Here is a 20451-nt window from a genome sequence, read left to right as displayed (position 1 = left end):
ACAGAAGTTTACTAATGAGCAGTGGCAAAGAGATGAACTCAGGCAGAAATGCAGGCAAAGATTCAGATTGCTCGGAGTCTGTTTCATCTGCTGATGTAAATGTAGAATTTCATTAGTCAGTGAAGCCAAGCCAGACTCCTCCCACCAGTTGGCTGCAATTTGTTTATGCCATTAGTATGTATCAAAAATCTGCTTTAAAAAAAAATTTCAGGAATTGTCTGTGTCTCAGGAAATTTCCAGGCTCAGAAAAGAGCTCTTTAACATTGATCTGTAATCTTTCTTGTCAAGTGGTAAGAAATTGCTGAGTTTTAGAAGATCATTAATTCTTTGATTAACTCACCCAAAACTTCCAGCATGATCCTCTTCAGTAGTTTGTTTCTCCCCTGGAAAAGGCTCTCAAGATAATATTCTCCTGAGTCATTAAGTTGGAGCTTTTTCAGCCACACTCTAATCATGTTCCATGAGAAGTCATTCATCATTTCAGTCCTTCCTACTTTAATGATACTTTGATCAGAGTTACCTCTGGTAATAGGTTGACATCTAATTTGGGACACCATTTTGCACCAAATAACATGTTGAAGTTTCCTGATCTGGCTGTCACAGAATAGGAGCAATGGGGGGACAGGGACAGGGAGTTCCTTCTTTTCTATTTTTTTTGGCAAATAGCGTTACAGGTTCTAAAGAAAATAGAGTGGTGATTCATTAGAGGGAGAAAAGACAGGAAAAAACAATCCCCATAGCAGTGTGCATCTCACCCAACAAAGGAGCAGAGCTAACAGCAGCACAAAGAGAACTTGCAGAAGGCAAGGAAATAACCAGTCCCAATCTGCAGCAAACAAGGAAATAACCAGCCCCAGTCTGAGGAGGGTGGTCACTGGAGATGAGGTTGTGGTGGCAAATGGGAAATTCAGATTGCTGAACATGGGCTGTATCAGGTTCCAGGGCTGTTATTGCTGCCAAATTCCCCAGGTGCTGGGACATGGAGCCACCTCATCATGTTTCTTATGCCTCATACGTGTGTTCAAGTTTAAGGTGGTGTTGCTCCATCTCACAAGCCTTCTATGAGTTACCAAAGCTTTTCTGTGTGAAAGGTTTCTGGGAGTGTAAAACAGTTGTAACAGAATGGAAATTTTTGTGCCAGAGGAGGCATTGTTTTTTATTTTTCATCATCTTACTTGAAATATTTGTCCCAAACCCATTTGTTTCTGATTAATACAATCCTACAAAATTGTATTCATGGGGTTTGATGGTAACCTGTAAAATATTGATTATTTTCTGTTTTTTCCTTTGAAAAGCTTTGATTTGCTATGGCAAAAATAATGTTCTGGCCACTTCTGCCTCTAGATACATATAGGTACATATTGTAGTTCTATACTGAGCTGTCTAATAGGGTTTTACCTTGTCCTTGATAACCTCTAGTGAGATCTCTGTGTCTAGATACACCATGTTTTGCCGTGAAACAAAAATGGAAATGACACATCATTTTTGATTTATTTTGGCTGTCTCCCACTCAGTGCACTGTTGACCTCATAGCTCACCCTCAAGTGAAACCACAATCTGTATTCTTTGCAGCAGAACATTCTTCAGGTCACCCCACACACCACACTGATATGTGCCAGAATTGTCTCTTTGAAGTGCTGTCACGATCACAGAAAACCAGCTATGTCTGAAGTCTCTCAGGTCAACTGAACGATGCAGTGCACAGTAAAGGTTAATCCTTTCTTTTAAAGGGGAACTCAAGGCTAAGACTGGACAAGACTTTTCTGACAGCTCCTTGCACCAAAATTTCTTCTCCTGTAAATTCTTGTGCACATCATATGAGCAGTTGGCTCTGGAGGACTCTCCCTCTGTATGCAGAAACACCTGCGTGTCCTCTCCTGGCATGCATGATTCTTCCACAGAAGGAAGAAAACTGATGCTACAACTAGTCACAGCATAGTATGCCAGTTTTTTCTTACATGGTACCACTGGGACTCTTCACACTGGGCCTCTGAGAAGAGTAATCTAACTCTGCAGGTTTGCCTAAATAAATATCTATGCTTAGCCTTAGTGCCACTACCCTTTTTCCATTTTTATTTCTATTGTTCCTCTCTGTGGACTCAGTATTTATTTGCACTAAGAAAGCAAACAGCAGTAGCCTGTGTATGACAATACCTGACCCATGATGTATCAGGAGAGTGCAAAAAACACAGGTTTTCCTCCCCACATGCTAGGTGATTTCAGACTGAGAACTTCACAATAGTTGGCGAGAAAGGTCTCAGAAGCATTTCTGTACATTATAAACACACCAGCATGTTCTAAGTGTTACCTGTTCTCTGGGTGGTGTGTTGTGATCTGGTGTGCTGCAGCTCTTTATCATGAACCCACACCAAGTCAGATAATCAGTTTGATTTTATTTAACTTTGCAGGCTGTGGAAGGAAAAGAAGTGTGAATGCCCTTGGGTTTGGGGTCTTCCTGGGAGAGCTAAATGCAGCTTCACTTTGGGAAGTGGTGAGCAATGATCATGTGTTGGTAACATCTCTTTGAGAGGGCAGAAAAAGTACAGGGAGAAATACAGAGAGAGTGTTTGTTTGCAAAATCATTTGAGAAACAAGGAAGTGGGTTCAGAGCTGCATGTACACTTCACATCCCTTACTGTTATGTTCTGCAGTTCCTAACGCCTTTCCACAGTCACTGTTCATGAAGGATCCACACTGTCCAAGGCAATTTTGGGGAGCTGGTCTTCATCACCTTGGAAAGACAGTGTCTGTCACCTGGCACTGCTCTGAGATGACACGAAGCTGATGGGTCTCAGTTCAGACCCTGGTGGAAGGATACTGGGGATGAGTTTCTGGAATAACTCTGCCTGGTGTTGTGGTGCAGCTACTGGAGCTGACTGCAGAGCATTGCATTGCCAAAAGCATCAAAAACTTCAGTCCTTAGAGAGTGGAATCTCAGTTAAAAAGCTGATTTCTAGACAATAATACTAGCTTTCAATACAAACCATCTAGTTCTGGTTATATTTCCTGCTTTTGGGGGAAGCATTGGAGCGTTTTGTAGATATGCAGGACACGCTGAAAAAAGCTAATAGTTCTTTAACGCTGATCTTCAATGAATCAGGAGAAGTTTCTTGGAGATTTGAGACATAACCATGTCTTTCCATTTTTACATTATGTGGATGTGTTTGTGAATTGCTCAACACATCGTCGCTGAGATGTGTTACCTGAACTACTGTTTATGTTCACTGGTGTATCTGCACTTTCATTTATAACAAAGCATTTGCCAGTAGCTCTATAGAGCAGCAAATTTTTTTCTGGCCTAGCAATGAGCTGGGGGAAAATTGAGCAGAGCTCTCTCCCCTTTACCACGCCTGGGGAAGCATCTCTGCACATAGATAAGTCTGTGCTGGATCTCTTGACAGAAAGACTTCATATTCCTCCTTTCCCCCTGACCCTTGATCCCATCCTCTTCCATGAGGTTCAGGTGTTACTGGCAGCATCTTTTCAGTTCAGTTGTGTTGAAAAAAGTTGGTCAGTGCCAATGAGAAGAGGTGGTAGATGGTGACGTTCCCTCTCTAGAGTGATAGGTTCATCGATACCTATGTTTAGTAGGCGATCCTTTTCTTACCGCAAGTGGCAAAGGTTTGCCTGCAAATGCTCGATGTTCATTTCTCTGTAGCTCCCCTTTGGTTTGGTTCTAAGCAGTGCTCTCCCATGAGGGGCTGATTCCATCATGTGCGAGGTCACCAGTGAAAGGGAGGACCTGCTGCTCACTCAAGCTTGGGTTCTTCTGCTCTGTTTCTCTGTTCTTCCGACTGTTGCCAATGATAAAGATCAGCACAGCCACCACGAACTTAGCAACCAGGAATCCAGCAATGATATAGAAGACAGTGAAATCAGCTTCAGGAGGGGTGCTGTGGGGAACCATAAATACAACAGTGAAGGGGATGGTTCAACCTTTAAAGAAACTATTGTAGTATACAACGTGAAGATGGTAACATCTCCTGCAACAAGCAGTCCCTGCTGGTCACAGCAGAGCCTGGGAGGTTAGAACAACTATAACAGGTTATCTCACATACAGATAAATTATGATGATCTGCAGGAGCTGTTTTGCTTGGCACTGAAGCACTGCATTTTCTGGATTAGGATGAAGCTGCAGTTTAGAAACCACACAGCAGAATTGTCTGAGAATTGTCATAGATTAGGAGGAGGCAGAGAATATGCCTGTAGTTGTATTCCTCTCAGCTTCAAATGGGGTTGCTGATGCTAACCTGGCTTAGTCCTGGGAAGATTAGAGATCACAGCATGAGGAGTTTTATGGCTTACCTGGAGATGCTCTGCAAAGCACTGGGCTCCTCTGGCATTTGGGTCTCCAGGACAGCTGATGATAGAAACAGAACAGTTTAGTCTGCAGATGTTTCCGTGTGGTATTCACTGGTTTCGCCATCACCAGTGCCCCAGCTAGGCATAGATAACCAGGGTGAGACTGGGCACAGGGTTGTGTGCTAGAAGATTAATCTGGGTAGCGATCAGGGGATGTGTGTTAGATGTCCTGTAACGTTGAGGTCATGTTGCTGTAAATCAGGAACTAAAATGAGGCAATGAAACACAGTATCAACATAGAATTAGGCAATAGTAGATGTTTACTAAAGTGAGGCCTTGGCATCTGCAGACACACATGAAATTTAAGTAGGAACTCATGAAACTCGGAGCCCCAGGACATACCTGTCAGCACTTCCACTTGCACCTTCCTTAAGCTGTTTGTTTCCCCCAGGTAGTCAGTTTTGCACTGGTACAACCCAGCATCCTGCTTCTTGAGTCGCTTCATGGTCACTGTCAGGACCCCTTCATGGACATTGTCACTGATGGAGGTGGTGCCATTCCTGTTCTTTAGGAATGGCAGCCAGAAGCGTCGGGCGCTCACCACGTGTTGGCACTTGGTCTCATCAATCTGTTTGCACCAGCTCTTTTCTCTCCACCGCTGCTGCCAGGGGTTATAGGTGCAGTTGACAGAAATGGTGCCCCCCTCCAGTCCGTACACCACAGTGACATTCTCTGCAGCACAGGAAGCTAGGAGAGAAGGAGGAAGTGGTGAGCCAAGGCTCTTTCCACTATCTCTTACCACTATGTTTATGCTAAATGTAATTTTCCTCTTCTCCAACTCTAGTGATGGCTGCTGTCAGCTGCAGGGCTGTTACCTGTCTGCTATCCCCCGTGAAAGATACAGTTTGCTCAGATTCAGAGTCTTGGTTCACACTTTCGTGAGATTTGCCTGTAGTGATCCCTCTGACTGGTGTGTTACTTGGCTCTTGCCAGGCAGCTATTCTTGTGTGGGGGACTGAGGGGAGGAGGAGGTATCATCTGCTTCGTTAATATTTGCAGATTTTCTGAAGCTCAGGAAATTGTGGTCCTTGCCTTCCCTTCTGGCCCTGGTGTGACTGCTCTGGATTGCAGTCTGGAGCTCAACCACATCACGCTTTTTGTAGTCATTGGGCTCCTGCCCAGTAAGGGGAAGCAGATTGTCAGCATGATTAGGGCATTAAATAGAAACTTGCATTTTCCTCTGGTCCTGAAGAGCATGAAGCTGGGCATTCACGTAGATTGAGTTGGCATCAGGCAAGCTGTCTTGATTTTTAAAAGCTCTCTTTACCAGGCAGCTCCTAAAAACATATTTTTTTCACCCTCTCTTTTAATATCCTACTAATTTTAATTATGTTGACAACTGGCCTTTGGCTGCTTGGTTGGTTTTAGTTGCCTTAGTTCCTTATTTCTAATTTCCATTCCTCTTTACGGTAGGCAAAGGCAGAGGGGACAGTCTGAGCTATTAATACTTCCAGAGAGAGGTGCAGTGTGGTATTTGTGGAAATCTGTGCATTTCTGTGAAGGAAGTCAGAGGCTAGTGCCTTCTGTGAAACCATAAGTGATGATAAAACAGAAGTAAATTTAAAAATATGCTCTTGTGAGGAATTTGAGCTGACTGAGCTTTTTAGTAACACTTCTTAAAATAATTTCAGCCATTCTAAGTGAATTGTAAAAACTGAAAAATCTGAAGATCTTTCAGGCTTGACTAGAAGGCGGCATAAAAATGGATCTGTGCTCTCCAAGTATCCAACACCTACAAGTCTTTACCCTGCTATGTTGCTCCATTCAGTTGTTCCAGTCGAGGCTTACCTTACTGCATGTCCAGTCCAGTCCTGTGCAATCCCTCTAAACATTTTAACTCCCTCTCCTGTTTCTCTTGTGGACACCTCCTCACCTTTAGTTCTGCCCTTTCAGTTCCTGGAATGGCCCCAGGGTTTTGTTTTAAATAGAAACAGCATTGCCAAAAATCTCTTGATCAGAATCATGGCATTTAAAGGTTTGCTGATGCTCCTGTGGAAAACTGTGTGTCATTATCTTTTCAACCAATTCTGCTGACAGATCATTTAATATTTGTGTTCCTCCTCCCTTGTTGTGTGCTACTGGAAAAAGTATAGTGGAATTTTTACCAAAGTCATTCAGATTTTTCAGACAGGTTGGGTCCTGTGCCTTCTTTCTCATTTCAGGTGAATAAAATTTCAGCTTTCCAAGCTGAAAATAGTCAAGTGCCCAAGATTTCAGAGATGCCCCCTTCATTGAGTTTTATTTTCCTCCTCTTGAGCCCTAGATGCTGCAATTTACATTCAAAGCCCCACAAATGCAAACAAACAGTATTTTGCAATTTCATGTTTCATTCTGAGAAGGCACACAAGACTTCTGTCAACAGTTTCCTGTTCTGACTCAAAAGGAGTTTTCTCCCTATGAGAAAAGCTGAGCACTTGAATCCCCGCTGGCCCTGTGTTAAATTAAGGGAAAAGAACAAACTCCAAGGAAGGAGTCTGACATCCCTGCAGTATATTTGGGGAGGAAGAGTAGAGGGCAGAACATACTGCAATGCTGCAGGTTCCCTCTGCTTGCATTGTTTTGGACCTTGCAGTGTAGAGAGAGGCAGTAAGACTCTTTATCCATAATAACTGTTTGTATTGGTCTTCCAAAGAACTGCACACTACAACAAAAATGCCTTTGCATCTGGAAAAAGCTACTGTGTTTCAAGACCCATGCAGTCTTTCCCAGTAGCATTATCAGTAGTAGAGACTAAATTTTGCACCAATCCTTTACCCAGTCTGTTAACTGAAACAAGGCCATGTATGCTTTCTTACCTGACAAGAAGACCAAGAAGATGAGGTGCGTGAACTTCTCCATGTCAGTTGAGCAGCGAAGGGGACAGGAGAGGAGTCTGGAGAAAAGTGAAAAGGGCTTTTGCCCAAGGGCAGCTTGCTTTTCCCCCCTCCTTGCTCTGCCGGAAAGAATGAGCACAGGAACTTGGCATCTTTTTTGTCCTGCATATTGAGCAATTCGCCAGGCATGGGCATTTCTCTCATGGGCTGAAAATTTAGGCATCAGCATTGCCCGCTCACAGCCATGATTTAGTCTAGACAGCCTGAAAGAGAGCATCATGTGATGGCCTGAAACCATGGTACTGGGAGTCCCTCTGAGCTCAGCAGCGGTGCCTGTCCGCCAGAGCAGGCTTTACACGCGAGCTTTGCGTGGGGCGAATTTCTGGAAAGCTGAAAAGGAAAGAGGTGGCTTTCATCAAGACTCTGCAGGTAGCTCAGTCAGCATCACAAGGGTGAAGGGAGGGCGAGGACGTAATCTTGGCGTCTGTCTCCCTGAAAATGTCTGTCTTCCACTCAATTGTTTTCTACTATTACTCTTCCACTGTTTGACCCAGTGTAACTGACTGCATGAATAGCAAATAGGGGAATCTTGGGCTGAATGAACCATTTCCAGAACCATTTTCTTTTTCTTTCTGTCATTTCAAATTAAACATGTCAACTCTGAAAATCTCAAAAAATAGATCAGCTTCCCTGCTGCAGCCATAGCAAGAGAAGACTATTGGATGTGACTGGCTTGTAAGTAGGGAGTGATTCATGCCCCTTTAATTTGCCACCTGTCTGCAGAGCTTGGTGCAGCCAAATAAAGTGCCAGGGTTTATGGTCTTTTGGAGAAATTGAGCTGAGCCCCAGCAAACTCATCTCATATTGCTCGCCACATGACTGCTAAATAAAGGCAGCAAATGTGTCATTTGGAGTATTTCCAGCAGAGAAAGGGAAGTAATGGTATCACTTTCCAAGGCCCTCATGAGCTCTCCCATGAAACCGCACATGCATTTCTGGTCTCCTGTGACTCTAGAAGAAGCCACAAAAGCTTGCTTTCCATGGTGTAGCCAAAAAAATAAAAAGTGCTGGAAGTAGGCATGCTGGTTTGTATTGGTCTTCCAAAGAACTTATGAAGAACCAGCTGCACTGGTGAATAGGCTGGGAAGAGCTGTTTAAAGTATGGCACAGTGCTCGAAAGAACAGAGCTACATCTGAGACTGGCTGGCTAGTGATTCCTAAAGAGATGCAAAGATGCCTCATAACAATGAAGGCGAGAGATTAAGTGCGTTGGAAAAACTTGTTTGATAGTTTATGGTGTGATTATTCAGGATAGCAGGGTTTGGTGAGGTCCCAGCCAGTCTAGTGTTCCTGTGGCAGCTCTTGGAAATTGCCAACCTGCATCAGAGCTGCATTGGAGATCCATCAATCTATTGCGTGTCTGACTCACTTGGACATTTACATCTGTAAATAATCCCCTCTTAATTGCCATCGTGTCCCTTCTGTAATATCATCTGATGTTGAGACCAGCACTCTTATGCTCGTACTTCTTCCTCTGTTGTCTGTGTCATACTTCCTGCAACTTCCTCGCACAGCCTGCCAGTTTCTTGCTCTGTGTTACTGTCCGTACAGACCTTCCTCATGTCTGTCTCAGGGCTCATCCTTGCAGTTGGCACAGCAAGGCAAAGTCTGTTCAAAAACGTCCTGGTGCCATATCCACTCCTCTAGTGCAATATCATATATTGTTCCCTTCCCTCCTTTCTCCAGAAATACTCATTTTTGGTTCTACCTGCTTGTCCTGATTCCACACTGCCTTGGTTTAAGCAGCCAGTTTGTGTGTTCTTGGGGAACAGAAGGTGTAAGACAGCAGGCCAGCAGATGTTGTTGAACAAAGCAGGGGCCTGTGACTGGGAGGTGGTGAGAGGATGGGGCAGTCTGCACCAGCTACACATGGGAAGCCACGCCTGTAACTTCAGATTTCAGCTGCTGCTTCATTCTGTTTTCAATGTACAGGCCTCAAAGACTGCATAAATATGCTGTGGCAGTGGATGACCCTGAGACCAAATTCATCCCTCAAGCTTGGAAAGGATTGTGTTGGAGGCTGTCCCTAGTGTAATCCCCAGCAGCCACACTGAATCCATCCCACAACCCTCTGCACTCCGTAAAGGGACTCTTGTACATGCACTCAAAAGTGACATCACCTTCGTTCCCTCCTACCCCCAAACCACCGTGCACACTCTATTTCTTGACCTAAAGCTAAACATTTAGTTTTAGTTTGAAAGGCTCTTACCATCTTCTTACCTAAGCAGACTGATAAATTTAGGTTATAGGGGAATTTGTATTAATTCTATGCACCGTTGTCGTTTTGTAGCTACAAAACCTTCTGGTGCTGATTCATACAGCACAGCCCTTGGTTTGCAAAGTTTGCAATGCAGCACATCATCGTGTTGCAATACACCCTCGAGCTATTTGCCTTCGGGCAGATGCTGGTTCTGCTTATTCCTATAATCCAGTGCTCAAATCCCCCACCCATTACACGGCAAGTGAACCCGGTCACAGCAAGGTTAGAGTTGTATCCGTACAGCACTGGAATGAGTTTGCTTGGCCATAGTAGCTGAGCCCTTAAGAGTGGGGTGGAGTTTCTACCAATGAACATAGTTAAAATACCAAACCTGTCCATGTCCAGACGAATATTGCTCTTTTTCAAAGTCAGTCCTCCACACCCGCCTCTCCAAAAGAGTCTGCGTTTTAATGGAATTGAAGAAGGCAGATGTGCAAGGGATCCTGAGAATTACCCAGCACCTCTGTCTGACCTGAGTGAATCTGCACACTTGTGGCAAAATTCTCTACTGGCCTCTAATAGGAGAGAGGTCTTAAAATGCTTAGGCAACATACACGTGGCAGCAAAAATTTGTATCTTTCCCCAGTGTCCATCTACACACCTTCTACTCCCCATTCCCGCTTTGTATTCCAGTTCTTTTTTCCCATTTCTGGATTGTTTTGGGATTCTGTGCTTCATCCTTTGTCGGCAACTGCTTGAGTGCAATGATAGCATATTCCACATCTTCATCTTTGGGTTTCCTGGGAGTCTGACTTGGTTCAACGTTGCAGTAGAGAGGATCCTCAGAGCTGAGTCGGGATTTAAAGTTCAGGGTAACATATTTTAGGTCTTTGCTGTCATCTGTGGTACTTTCTGTTCTTTCAGCGGTGTCAAGCTGTGAAAAGAAAGGAAAAACACTTGTCAGCGTGATTCAGTGCCAGGCCACAGCTATTATCAAAAGAACAAGATTTTCCCAGAAGGAAAGGAGAAGCCATATAAAAACTTACCTTTGGTCATGACAGAGGTGGAAAAACAGAAAATTCTCTCCTTCATCACCTCTCCTTGATACAGGTTACAACCTCATCGTCTAACCTTGGATTCTAGTTTTTGAGTAATTTCTCAGAGATGACTAGAATTTGCTCCACTGTGTTTTTTTCCTAACAGAGTTTCCTTGCATTAATTACCACCCCTCCATCCACCTAGGAACATTCCTCTCGCTGGTGACATTAAATAGCATTTCCCCTCCTGCTCACAAACAAAAGTGAGCACCAAGGTCCTCATCGTGTGGGTCAGCGAGCTCCTCATAGACTATTGGTAAGGGATTCAAGTATCATATTGGAAATCTATCATTTTCCTTACCTGTGCTATGTCCTCTGGTTTTTCATAGATGTTCTCTGCTTCTCTGGTACCTTTGGAATGAGCCAAAATCAGAGGTTTTAGAAGTAGAGAAGTCCATGAAGTGCTTGGGCATTGCCTATGCTTCAGGAGTTTTGGCGAAGGCTTTGGGGAGGCTTCCCAGGCTGCACCTGCCTTATCTTCAGGGCACTGTGCGTTGGGAATAAGCTCGCCTGGAGTAGAAAAGTGATGGCCAGAGATGGCCCTGTTTAGTACAGATTAGAACATGAGGCCTCACCAGCCTCCACATACCTTTTCTCTTCAGCTGCTTGCGCTGCCTGACACACAGTGTTATCAAGCTGATGAGAGCCAGGATGAACAGGATGCTCAGGACCACAGAGAGGATGATGGAGGTGTTTATGTTTGAGCTGAAGCTAGGGGAGCAAAGGAGTTACCAGTGTTAGATGGCAGCACAGCATCACGCTGGCACAGCCCTTTACCAAACAGTGACCAAAAAAAAGGGACAGGAATAGCTTTTAAGCACTAGCTTTTATGCACTTGGAAGGAGGGCCTGGTTCTCCTGTAGCAACGCTACCTTGATTTTTCTACCTGGCTCTGCCTTCTGAGCTTTTCCTAAACTACTCTCCAGGCTTTTAAAACAAGCCACTGTTCAAAGTTGAGAGCACAATTCCAGGCTCTCTGGAGCAGGTACTGCCTTTTTCTTCTGTATTTTTCTGCACCTGGCACACTAGGGGCTGATGTATGATTGTACTGTTAGGTGCTGCTGTAGTGTTCATGACAGCAGATGTCCAAAGAGGAAGAAAACCCTTTACATGTAACAGCCTGGTAAATAGGAGGATAACTGGTAACTGAGACATTAATAACTCTTGTCTGTGTTCAAGCTCAGAGACTTTCTTTAGGCCTTACCTCGGTGGTGGGATGTTGCTGGAAGGGGTTGATTGATTTGTGCCTGCAGTACCTGACAAAGTTCTTTCAGAAGATACTGCAATCATAAACATGAAGAGAAGAATAATCACTACTGGGCTGCTTTGCATTTATCAGCTACACTTCCCTGCCATTGCGACACGGGTATAAATCCACTCCCACTGTGACACCCAGTGCAGACAAGCTGCCTGGGCTGTAACCTGTGTCATCAAGACTTGCTGGCAGCAGGCAAAGCAACATAAAGATCAAAACGTGAGAGGGAGGTGCAAGGAGCTCAGCAGCAGCCCCTCTCTGTGTGTATCCGCCCCAACACGTGGCAGAAGGAAGTGCTATAAGCACAAGCAGATGTGCTCTATGGCAGAGATCTTCAGGTAGCATTGAAGTACTTAACAACCCTGCGCGTAAGCAGACAGAGGCTTGCAAAAACTAAGCAATGAGCATTGTCTGTGAAGGACTCGGCTGTAAGACTTGCTTCCAGGACTGTTTCTGTGCCCAGGGGAGGTTGTGCGTGCAGAAGCCTGCTCGCTTAGAGACTGCATTCAGTCCCACGTGTTAGGATTTTCTCTAGAGAATTATGCTGTGCCCTCTTGGCTTCTCGGTTGCCATATCCCTTCAGTGCTGCTCTGCCACATTCCAGACAGACAGGGTGCAGCATGGGGCTGTCTGCCACAATCAGGTGCCTGAGTGTTATCACATATTGTTAAAACATAATGCTGAAAGAAAACCTAGAAGTCACAGATCTTTAAAATCTGGGTGTAAATGTTGTCCTCTCAGCAACCACGTGGGAAGGTCTTAATAGTCTTTGAAAGCCAAGGGGTGAGTTGCTATAAAGGGACAGAACTGGTATCATGAGAATGAGTGATAGAAACGCCTCTGTGAAGATGACTGAAGCTGCTCTCAGGTAAAAGAGAAGCAACACAGCACACACATGTGATTCAGTTCTGATCCCTGCTGCTATTCCATAGCATGATTGGTGTGAGAACGTACAGTGATGTAGGGTTTGGGCAGGGAAACGCATCCAGATGTAATGCAGGAGTTGCTATAAGCTGGGCAGTGCAGACACTAGAGGGAGAGAGTAGGACAGTGAGTCTGGAATCTACAACCAACCACTTTTCCCTGCAGGTCAGTACTCACTCTCAGCAACCTTGAGCGTAACCTCCACCATTCGGAAAAGGTGAGGGTCTTCGTAAAGCGCACACCAGTACACGCCGGAGTCCCGAGCCTGCAGCTTCTCCATGGTGATGGTGACAATCCCCTGCTGGGTGTCGTCCTGGATCGTGACTCTGCCTTGCTGAAGTGTCCTGCGGTACTCTGAGGGCTTCACTGTGGTGACCAGCGTGGTACATCTCCTAGCTCCTTCTTTGCACCAGGCTTTGCTCACAGCCCCATAGTCTTGGGCGCTGTATCGACACTGGACAGAGACATTGCCTGACTCCTTGACTGTGTATTGTTGGGTCTCTGCAAAACACCGGGCATGTTTGGTGAGATCCCAAAGCAGGCACAATGGCACCCCTTTCCCATCACTGGAATACGTGCTGTGGGCTGAATGCTCCCTGGATGTCCTTCTACCTCCAGACTTGAGGAGCAGAAGGGGATTGGACTCAGATTACTCTGCAGAGGTGAGTCCCAAATTGGGTGGGGTCCTGTCCTCTTCCTCTGGTTCCCCCAGGGACCACATGCTCATGGGTGTTCAGCCCGTAGGGTTTGGGAGGCAAGGACCAGGGAGAGCTGGCAGTTGGGGGACCAGAGCAAGAGCAATGCCTGGCAGTGGGAGAGGTCTCTAGCAGCACCCAGCATGGGCCAGCTGAGTGCTGAGCTGGGGAAGCTGCTCCTGGAGCCCCTGATCAGCCCTGTAGAAAGCAGTTGTGAAGAGTGGACCCATTTGTGGGAGCTCATGGGAACCTCCCCTCAGTCTCTGCTGGGAGCAGACAGAGCATGAAGGGCCAGGCCTGAGCTCTGGCTCCCCAGGCCTCTTAGGCAGCTGCCACTGTGTCCGCCAGAGAGAGAGACAGACAGGGAGACCTGGGTATCAGCTGTGGTGGCAGCGCTGGGCTCCTTGGTGGTGTGGTGCAGGACGGAAGGGAGAACAAGGAGGGGAGGCGGGGCTGAAATCTGCCAACATCCACGCTTGGCTGCCGGTAGGTACTCACTCTTGGACACAGAGAGCCTGACCTCCATTATCTGGGTGATTTGAGGGTAAGTGAAGAGTGCACACCAGTACACGCCAGCATCCTGGGCCTGCAGCTTCTGTATGGTGATGGTGATAGTCCTTTTCTTGGTGTCATCCTGGATCAAGGCTCTGTCTTTCAGGGCTTTGCTGTTAGACGATGTTGAAGAGCCATCTGTGCTCACCCAGATTTTACACCAAGTCTGATCTCTTCGACACCAGGTTTTTATATCTGTGCTGTGTACCCAGGCCCTGTATTTGCACTGCACAGAAAGACTGTCCAACTCGCTCTTGTGCACCTCTGCAAAATAGCAAATGTGGTCACTGACCCACGAGTGGTGGGCACACAGGCATCCGCCCCCCGGCCTGAGCTGGGCACCTGCACCAAACTCTGCCCTGGACAACTCCCTCATGGATGGCCCGTCAGTCAGGGCAGGGGTGAGGTAGGGCAGGACAAGAGTGAGCCAAGAGCCTGCAGGGCCAGCTGGGTCTGTGGGGCTCCTTCACACTGTGCCTGAGTGAGCAGGGAAGGCAGGGAGCAAGGCTGGGGACGGTGGGGGTCAGGGGCAGCCTCTCAGCTGTGTGGGAGAGGGGGGACGGAGCAGGGGAAGGAATGTTGTTGCTTTTCTGACAAGACTTGAGTTTGTGTGGGGAAAAAGGTACTCACCCTTGAAAACTTGCAGTGAGATCGTCTTTAGTGGAAGATACCCGCCAGTGTAGGAACGGTAAGCACAGACGTATGTGTCCGAGTCCTCTGCCTGGAGGTTAGTCATGGTGATGGACACGGTCTGACGCGTGGAGTCGTCCTCTATTGTCACGTACCCCTTTGTGGCCCGGTTTGTGTATTGGTTTTGGTTTGGGTAGGTCGTCTCTACTAAGGGCTCACATTGTCCATCATCTGTCACGCGGCACCAGGCTTTCTGCTGCTGGTAGACAGCCAATGCTGCGTAAGAACACTGGAGAGAGAGGGTGCTTCCTTCCGATCGACTCTCCATAACACTGGTTGTTTGGGCATGGAGACCTGTAAATATCAGATGTGGTGAGGGAGGGAGGAGCTAATGCGGGGCTGCTTGCAGCCTCCCGACGGACATGGGCAAACTCTGCTTTGTGCTTTCTGCTGGGACGGCAGGGGAGGCCCCTGGACAGCTCTGTCCTGACCCAGCACTGTGATCAGAGGAGCCGAGCGGGGCCAGGCAGTGTGGTGGGAAAAGCCAGCTGGGGGAGGTGCTGTGGCTGCTTTGGAGGCCGCAGCTCTGTTCTCCCAGGGTGGTTTGTCCTGGGAGCCTGGAGGAGCCCGATGTGCAGTGGTGGGAACTGGGGCTGCCCCTTCCCTCCCCATCCCTGCCGTGAGTTGCCCAGCTCAGAGTCCTGCCAACGTGGGATTCTCCCCCACTGTGGAGCTCCACTGGCAGCAGGAGGTGGGGAAGGGTGTCCCACGACCCCTGGGTGTGTGGGAAGCCTGAGGCATGCCCAGCTCTTCTCTTACCTGGGAAGCAGAGTGGCAGCATGAGGAGGACTCTCAGCTCCATGGCCGTCCTCAAGCCCAGGGAAGGGGCATTGCTGGGGGCTGTCCAACGTGTCCCGCTCAAAAGTGTCTGCCTTGTGAGCCCTCCTGCATCACACTGACGCTGCTGGAGGAAGTGCCTGAGGTCTTGCTTTCCTACGGAAATCCTTCACCACATTTTGCAACAAGACTGATATTAAGATAATTTCAGGGTGCATTTGGGGAAGTGGCTGAGAGCAGATCTCGGCCCATCCTGATGTCAAAGGCCCTTTGCTGCTCTCGCCTGGCCATTGTCGTGCTCTGCCCTCACGCCAGTGGCAGCGGGGCACTCGTTTGGCTGTCCCGAGCCATGGAGATGGAGCAGGTCCTTTGCCCTGGCCTAGCCCTTCTCTCTGGGCTCCCAAGATGCCCTCTGTCCACTCCCTTGCTGGAAAGTCTCCTCAAAACCCGGGTGGCAATGCATCCACCCTTAAGATATAGCACTCCCATCTCTCCTTTCCTGTTACCACCATCACAGCAGAGCTGAAAGAAACTCATCAGTGGTCACAGCTCATCAGTGGTCACAGCTGAGTGACTGCTCATCAGTGGTCACAGCTGAGCAGCCTCAGCCCGTTATCAAATGAGTCAGTATAAAACCTCTGGTAGAGGAAGTTATTCCCTTTTTTCAGACTTTGTGGAAGAATCTAGCAAGCTAGGAGTTGCTGAGCAAATTCTTAGCCTGCCTTATCTCAGGTTGCGGTTTTGGAAAAAAAAAACAAACAACAAATCTCTTGCAAAAATATTTGAAAGAACATAAAATTGAGGTAAGCCTTAAAATAACTTGTCCTTTCTTCACAGAAATGGAGAAAAAGGAGATTAATATAACAAATTTTAATAGTATTTTGTTTGAATTCTTGGTCTGAGGAGTGTGTGATCTAGCAATAAAGCAACAAAAGGTTAGGGAGAAGGAGAGTCTGGGGAATGTCCAAATGTTTCCCCCAGGTTTCATGGTTATTTGTCATATGCATCGCTTTTACAGCCATTATTTTTGTGCTGTCTGCTTGTTTATCTGTCCAAACCTTGCAGTAAATAAGACAGAACAAGGGTAGGGAAAAGGCCTGTGAGAGAGCAGGCAGTGGAGCCTTTGCAGAAGCCAGCTCTGCAGTGTTTCCTGTGGTTCGGGTCTGTCCGTGCCCTGTGCGGGGTCATGAGTTGTGTGAGAGGGTAAAGCGCCGGGCTGGCAAAGGGAATGCTGATGTTTCAGTGCCACCTTACGAGCATTTCTGTGTTTAAGAGGCTGTGACGTGCCGTATAGGAAGGACAGACTCCTAGCCATATTTTAAAAACTTCCAGTACTTACCTTTCTCCACTGAAAGAGAAGGAATGTTGTATCTCAGCATCCCTCTGCATTACTAGTAGGAAAATGGAGTCTTTTCCTTATTCCAAATTAATTTGTTACTGTATTGTAAAGGATAACACAAATTTACTTTAAGTAAAAAAATTGATCTTTCACAGAAATTGAAATTTCTGTGACTCTGGCTTGCTGTCTGTGAAGATTTGGTGTAGAAACTGTTCTTCGTGTTGTAGTGTTGGGGGATTCCTTCGTTTTAGTCTGCCCTGCTTGAGCATGAGTCAGAAACAGTCCCTTAAAAAATGAAGAAATTGTGCTGTGTGGCTCGGTGCCAGCTCCACTGCAGCTCTGCACAAGTTCTTGTGATGGCTGGTGGGTTCGGTGTGTGTGTTCGAGAGAAAGGGAGGGATCAGGCAGGAAACTGTGGTTGTCAAAAGATGAGGAGATTCTCCAGCTTTGGTTACAGCTTAGTACTGTGCTCAGGCACAGATCTTTTCATACCTATTCAAGCTTTGTGTCTAGAGATACGGTGAGCACAAATATATACAGAATTATATTCCCTCTGTGGAATAGTTAACAGGCCTGAGCTGCCTCTGCGGAGGCTTCTAAAGACTGAGGATATAAAAGGTTTGGTAAAGAAACAGAAGACTGTGTCAGTTGTGTGCGATAGTAATTCTGTGCTAGTCGTTCCTGGGGGCTGCTGAAACAGTATTGCACTGGTGTCATTCGGGTGATCCCAGTTCCAAATTATTAGCAACTGGTTTATGTACATGTTCTTCCTTGCCACCTCCCTAAGACTCTCCTTTTCCTTGACAGAGACTTTCAGAGGGACCCTTCCCCTCAGAGCTGCTTTTTGTGCTGGGAAGGTGCAGTGCTCTGTGCACTTGGTCTGGTGTGCCTCAGTGCCTGGGATTCTGCATCTTAATATTCAACTCCTACGAGGCACTGAACAGCCATGAAAAAAATGTTTTAAGGTCTTCCTGTCTTCACACAGATTTAGCCTGTCCTTAAGTAGCTGTAATTTCTGTAAAATATTGCACACGCAGAGAAAGAATCACTGCCAGGACAATTGCACCTTGAGCCAGGGAGGACATGGTCCTTCAGGGAGTGGTGGAGCTGGGCCAGGCAGTGCCAGGGCAGGTGTTGATTGCGTGACACACTTATATGTGTTTTTGAAGAGGAAACTGTGCCCAGAGTGACTTGGCTTATGGTCCTGGAGAAGCCAGAATCTCCAGGTAGAAGGAACCCGAGCTGGCCCATCACCTTTCCTAGCACTGCAGAGAATTTCTCCATCTGAAAGAAAACTTGCTTTGGTGGTAGAAACTTTCAGAAAATTCCCCTCCCAATGCTGGAATATCATGTGTTGTACAGGACCTTAGACAAATGCAAGAGAAATACTGTAGCCAAGCTCCCCTTGCCTCTTGTGCTGCCTCACCCCTTCTGTTACCTGAAAAACAGAAGACACCTTGTGCTTGCTGTACTGGGAAACATGCTCCTAGTCAGTGGGGCTTGGCAGATTCCCTTCTGCCTCCCCTTGAAATCCCTGTGTCCTCCTCTGCCCTTCAAGGCAGTGACAGTGAAGATGTATAATGGCAGTAAATTCCTCTGCCTCCCCACTGCAAGTAGATGTGCTCTGTGTGGTCTCCCCTGGGCCAGTACCTACCTGCCTCGCTCCACCAGAGCACTGCAGAAAGACTGTACTGACACCCTGGCTCCAAATAATTTCCAATTATATGAATAAGCAGCTTATTAACAATACATTCTGGCTAATCGTTTTGTGCTAGATATCTTCGCATTGTCTTGTCCCCAAATCCCTCTCTCATCAGGCACTTGATGCTCAATAACAAGAAGGGGGAATGCACTTGTTCTCTTATGAACAAATCCCAAGAGTCTGCAATTAGTTCAGTTTCTGCAACTGGTTGCTTACAAACTGAGCCAAGAACTGTGCTGCATTGCAATGCCTCATCCTTCCCCATAGCACCTGCATTTGCCACGGCCTCTGGAGGTCCTGTCTTCGAGGAGGGAAGCTCTTTGGTGCAGGACAGGTCATGAAGAGATGTCTGTCCTGGACGCAGCGTGTTGGTCACTAAGGAGCAGCAAGGAAGTAATGAAGTTGGTCCTTTTGCTGCATCTCTGACAGAGGATCAATATGGATTTTAATTATAGTATCACAGAAAGTAAGATGAATGTTTTCTCAGGAGGTCACTTAATCTAGCCCAGTGACACAAAGCAGGATCAGCTCATTCGATGCAATTTCTAAAGATCTCTGTTTAACTAGTTTAGGTTGCAGCATCGTCCTGGTGACCTCTTCCAGTTGTGCACCATCCTTATTTGAAAGCTTCTAACATCTGACTCTCCCTGCTATTTAAACACCTCGCCCCCTTTTGTACCCACTGTGAACTCTGAGAACAGATTAATCCCTTTCTCTTTGTGTGCAATGACGCCTGCCATGCCTCCCCTCAGCCTTGCCACTCCAGACTAACCATCCCCAAGTCTTTTAATTTTCCCCCCTAGGTTGTGTTTCTGACAGCTTGGATCATTTCCCCCCCCCTTCTCTGAACCCTCTCATCAATCCACCTCTTTTCTGCCTATCTACTTGGAGTCCTCAAAGCCTCCTGAAGTTTCTTTTGAGCTTTTCATCCAATCTAGGATGAAACCACACGCTTCTCTGTTGCCTTCCATAGAAATTCTTACTTCCTGTTGATTTACTCATTGCTGTGAAACCCACGGAAACCTCTTTGGATCAGACACTTCTTAAAACGTCAGCGGCCTTGCAGAGACTGCCCTGCTTTGGGGTTACCTGCCCCATCCCTTGGCCCTTGCTGAGCACTATAGGAAGAGCTGGCAGCGGGGTCCTTGTTGCAGCGGGGTCCCTGTCGTGCTCCGTGCGGGTGCAGAGCGGGGGGGCCAGGCTGGGTCCGGGGTGCGGGGCCGCTAGAGGGCAGAGGGAGATCAGGAATGGGGTGCGGGGACCGGGGGCTTCGGCAGCCGGCTCTGAGCGGGCTGCGCGATGACCAAAGCCCGGGGTGTCACGCTCTGGCTGCAGGCAGGTGCCCAGGCAGGACAGTTTGCCTGTCACTCCTCTGTTTCCCCTGGCTCCGGGAGGCAGGTGCCCACATGAGCCCATCTTATGAGCGCTGCAAAGTTTTAGAGCAGCTGGATCTCTTTGCCTCAGCCTGCAGAGTGCCTTAAGATGGATTTTGAGCAGACAGCCAAAGTCTTTTCTCCCCAATACTGTAAGCAGGCTGCGGTCCTGAGGCCTTATCTGCCAGATGATGGAGCCTGCCAGGCCTTTCCTGGAGGCATTGCCACCAGTTGCTTCTTCATCAGAGCAACACAAGCCAGTCCGTCACCCTCATCCAGGCCTGATGCTCTGCAGGGATGCGAGGCAGTGGGGAATTGATACTAAATGGTCCTGAGAAAGGGGGATGCTGAGCTAATGGAGAAGGTGGGGGCTTGTCTTAGAATAAGGTGGTAGAAGATGGCTCAGGGAAACGGTGGCTTTAGTGAGCAGTGAGAGCGGGAGCATGGCTGGGGGGAGGCAGGCAGAGCCGGGGCCGGAGGGGCTGCCCGTGTGCGTGCAGGGGCTGCGGGGCACGCGGGACAGGCACTCGGTAAGCAGGACATGGGCCGTGGGCTCGGCTCTAAAGGAGAAGAGGCCCCACAGCAGCAGCTTAGCGAGAGGCCTGGTGTTTG

General features: G+C 47.4%; 3 protein-coding genes across 3 annotated transcripts; all 3 read right to left on the bottom strand.

Annotated features, from left to right (window-relative positions):
• Window positions 1-308: 308 nt before the first annotated feature.
• On the bottom strand, window positions 309-1884 carry LOC137674280 (uncharacterized). The gene is given in 4 exon segments (XM_068419526.1): window positions 309-595; window positions 598-643; window positions 646-677; window positions 1539-1884. Coding segments are annotated over 4 exon segments (711 nt in total).
• A 1792-nt stretch (window positions 1885-3676) lies between these two features.
• LOC137674239 (triggering receptor expressed on myeloid cells 2-like) lies at window positions 3677-7343 on the bottom strand. The gene is given in 6 exon segments (XM_068419464.1): window positions 3677-3893; window positions 4306-4360; window positions 4705-5049; window positions 7158-7218; window positions 7220-7273; window positions 7275-7343. Coding segments are annotated over 6 exon segments (801 nt in total).
• A 2756-nt stretch (window positions 7344-10099) lies between these two features.
• On the bottom strand, window positions 10100-15479 carry LOC137674279 (CMRF35-like molecule 1). Its single transcript, XM_068419524.1, has 8 exons — window positions 15408-15479; window positions 14589-14942; window positions 13905-14222; window positions 12889-13212; window positions 11737-11812; window positions 11122-11243; window positions 10834-10883; window positions 10100-10369 (listed from the first exon to the last, which is right to left on the bottom strand). Exons 1-8 carry the CDS (start codon window positions 15448-15450, stop codon window positions 10100-10102), a joined length of 1557 nt encoding a protein of 518 aa, XP_068275625.1. The 5' UTR covers window positions 15451-15479.
• Between the last annotated feature and the right edge of the window lie 4972 nt (window positions 15480-20451).

The sequence above is a fragment of the Nyctibius grandis genome, chromosome 27, assembly GCF_013368605.1.
Source record: "Nyctibius grandis isolate bNycGra1 chromosome 27, bNycGra1.pri, whole genome shotgun sequence".
Classification (NCBI taxonomy): Eukaryota; Metazoa; Chordata; class Aves; order Nyctibiiformes; family Nyctibiidae; genus Nyctibius; species Nyctibius grandis.
The sequence above is the reverse complement of the archived record's forward strand: the minus strand, read 5'-3'. Positions and strand labels throughout refer to the sequence as shown.

What these genes read in the sequence shown, in the direction of transcription:
- LOC137674279 (XM_068419524.1), bottom strand. Translation starts at nt 15,450, where the DNA reads ATGGAGCTGAGAGTCCTCCTCATGCTGCCACTCTGCTTCCCAG. An exon ending in TACGCTCAAGGTTGCTGAGA is followed by an intron (nt 11,813 to 12,888) that starts GTGAGTACTGAC and finishes TTATGATTGCAG; the next exon opens with TATCTTCTGAAAGAACTTTG. An exon ending in CAAGCAGCTGAAGAGAAAAG is followed by an intron (nt 10,884 to 11,121) that starts GTATGTGGAGGC and finishes CTCATTCCAAAG; the next exon opens with GTACCAGAGAAGCAGAGAAC.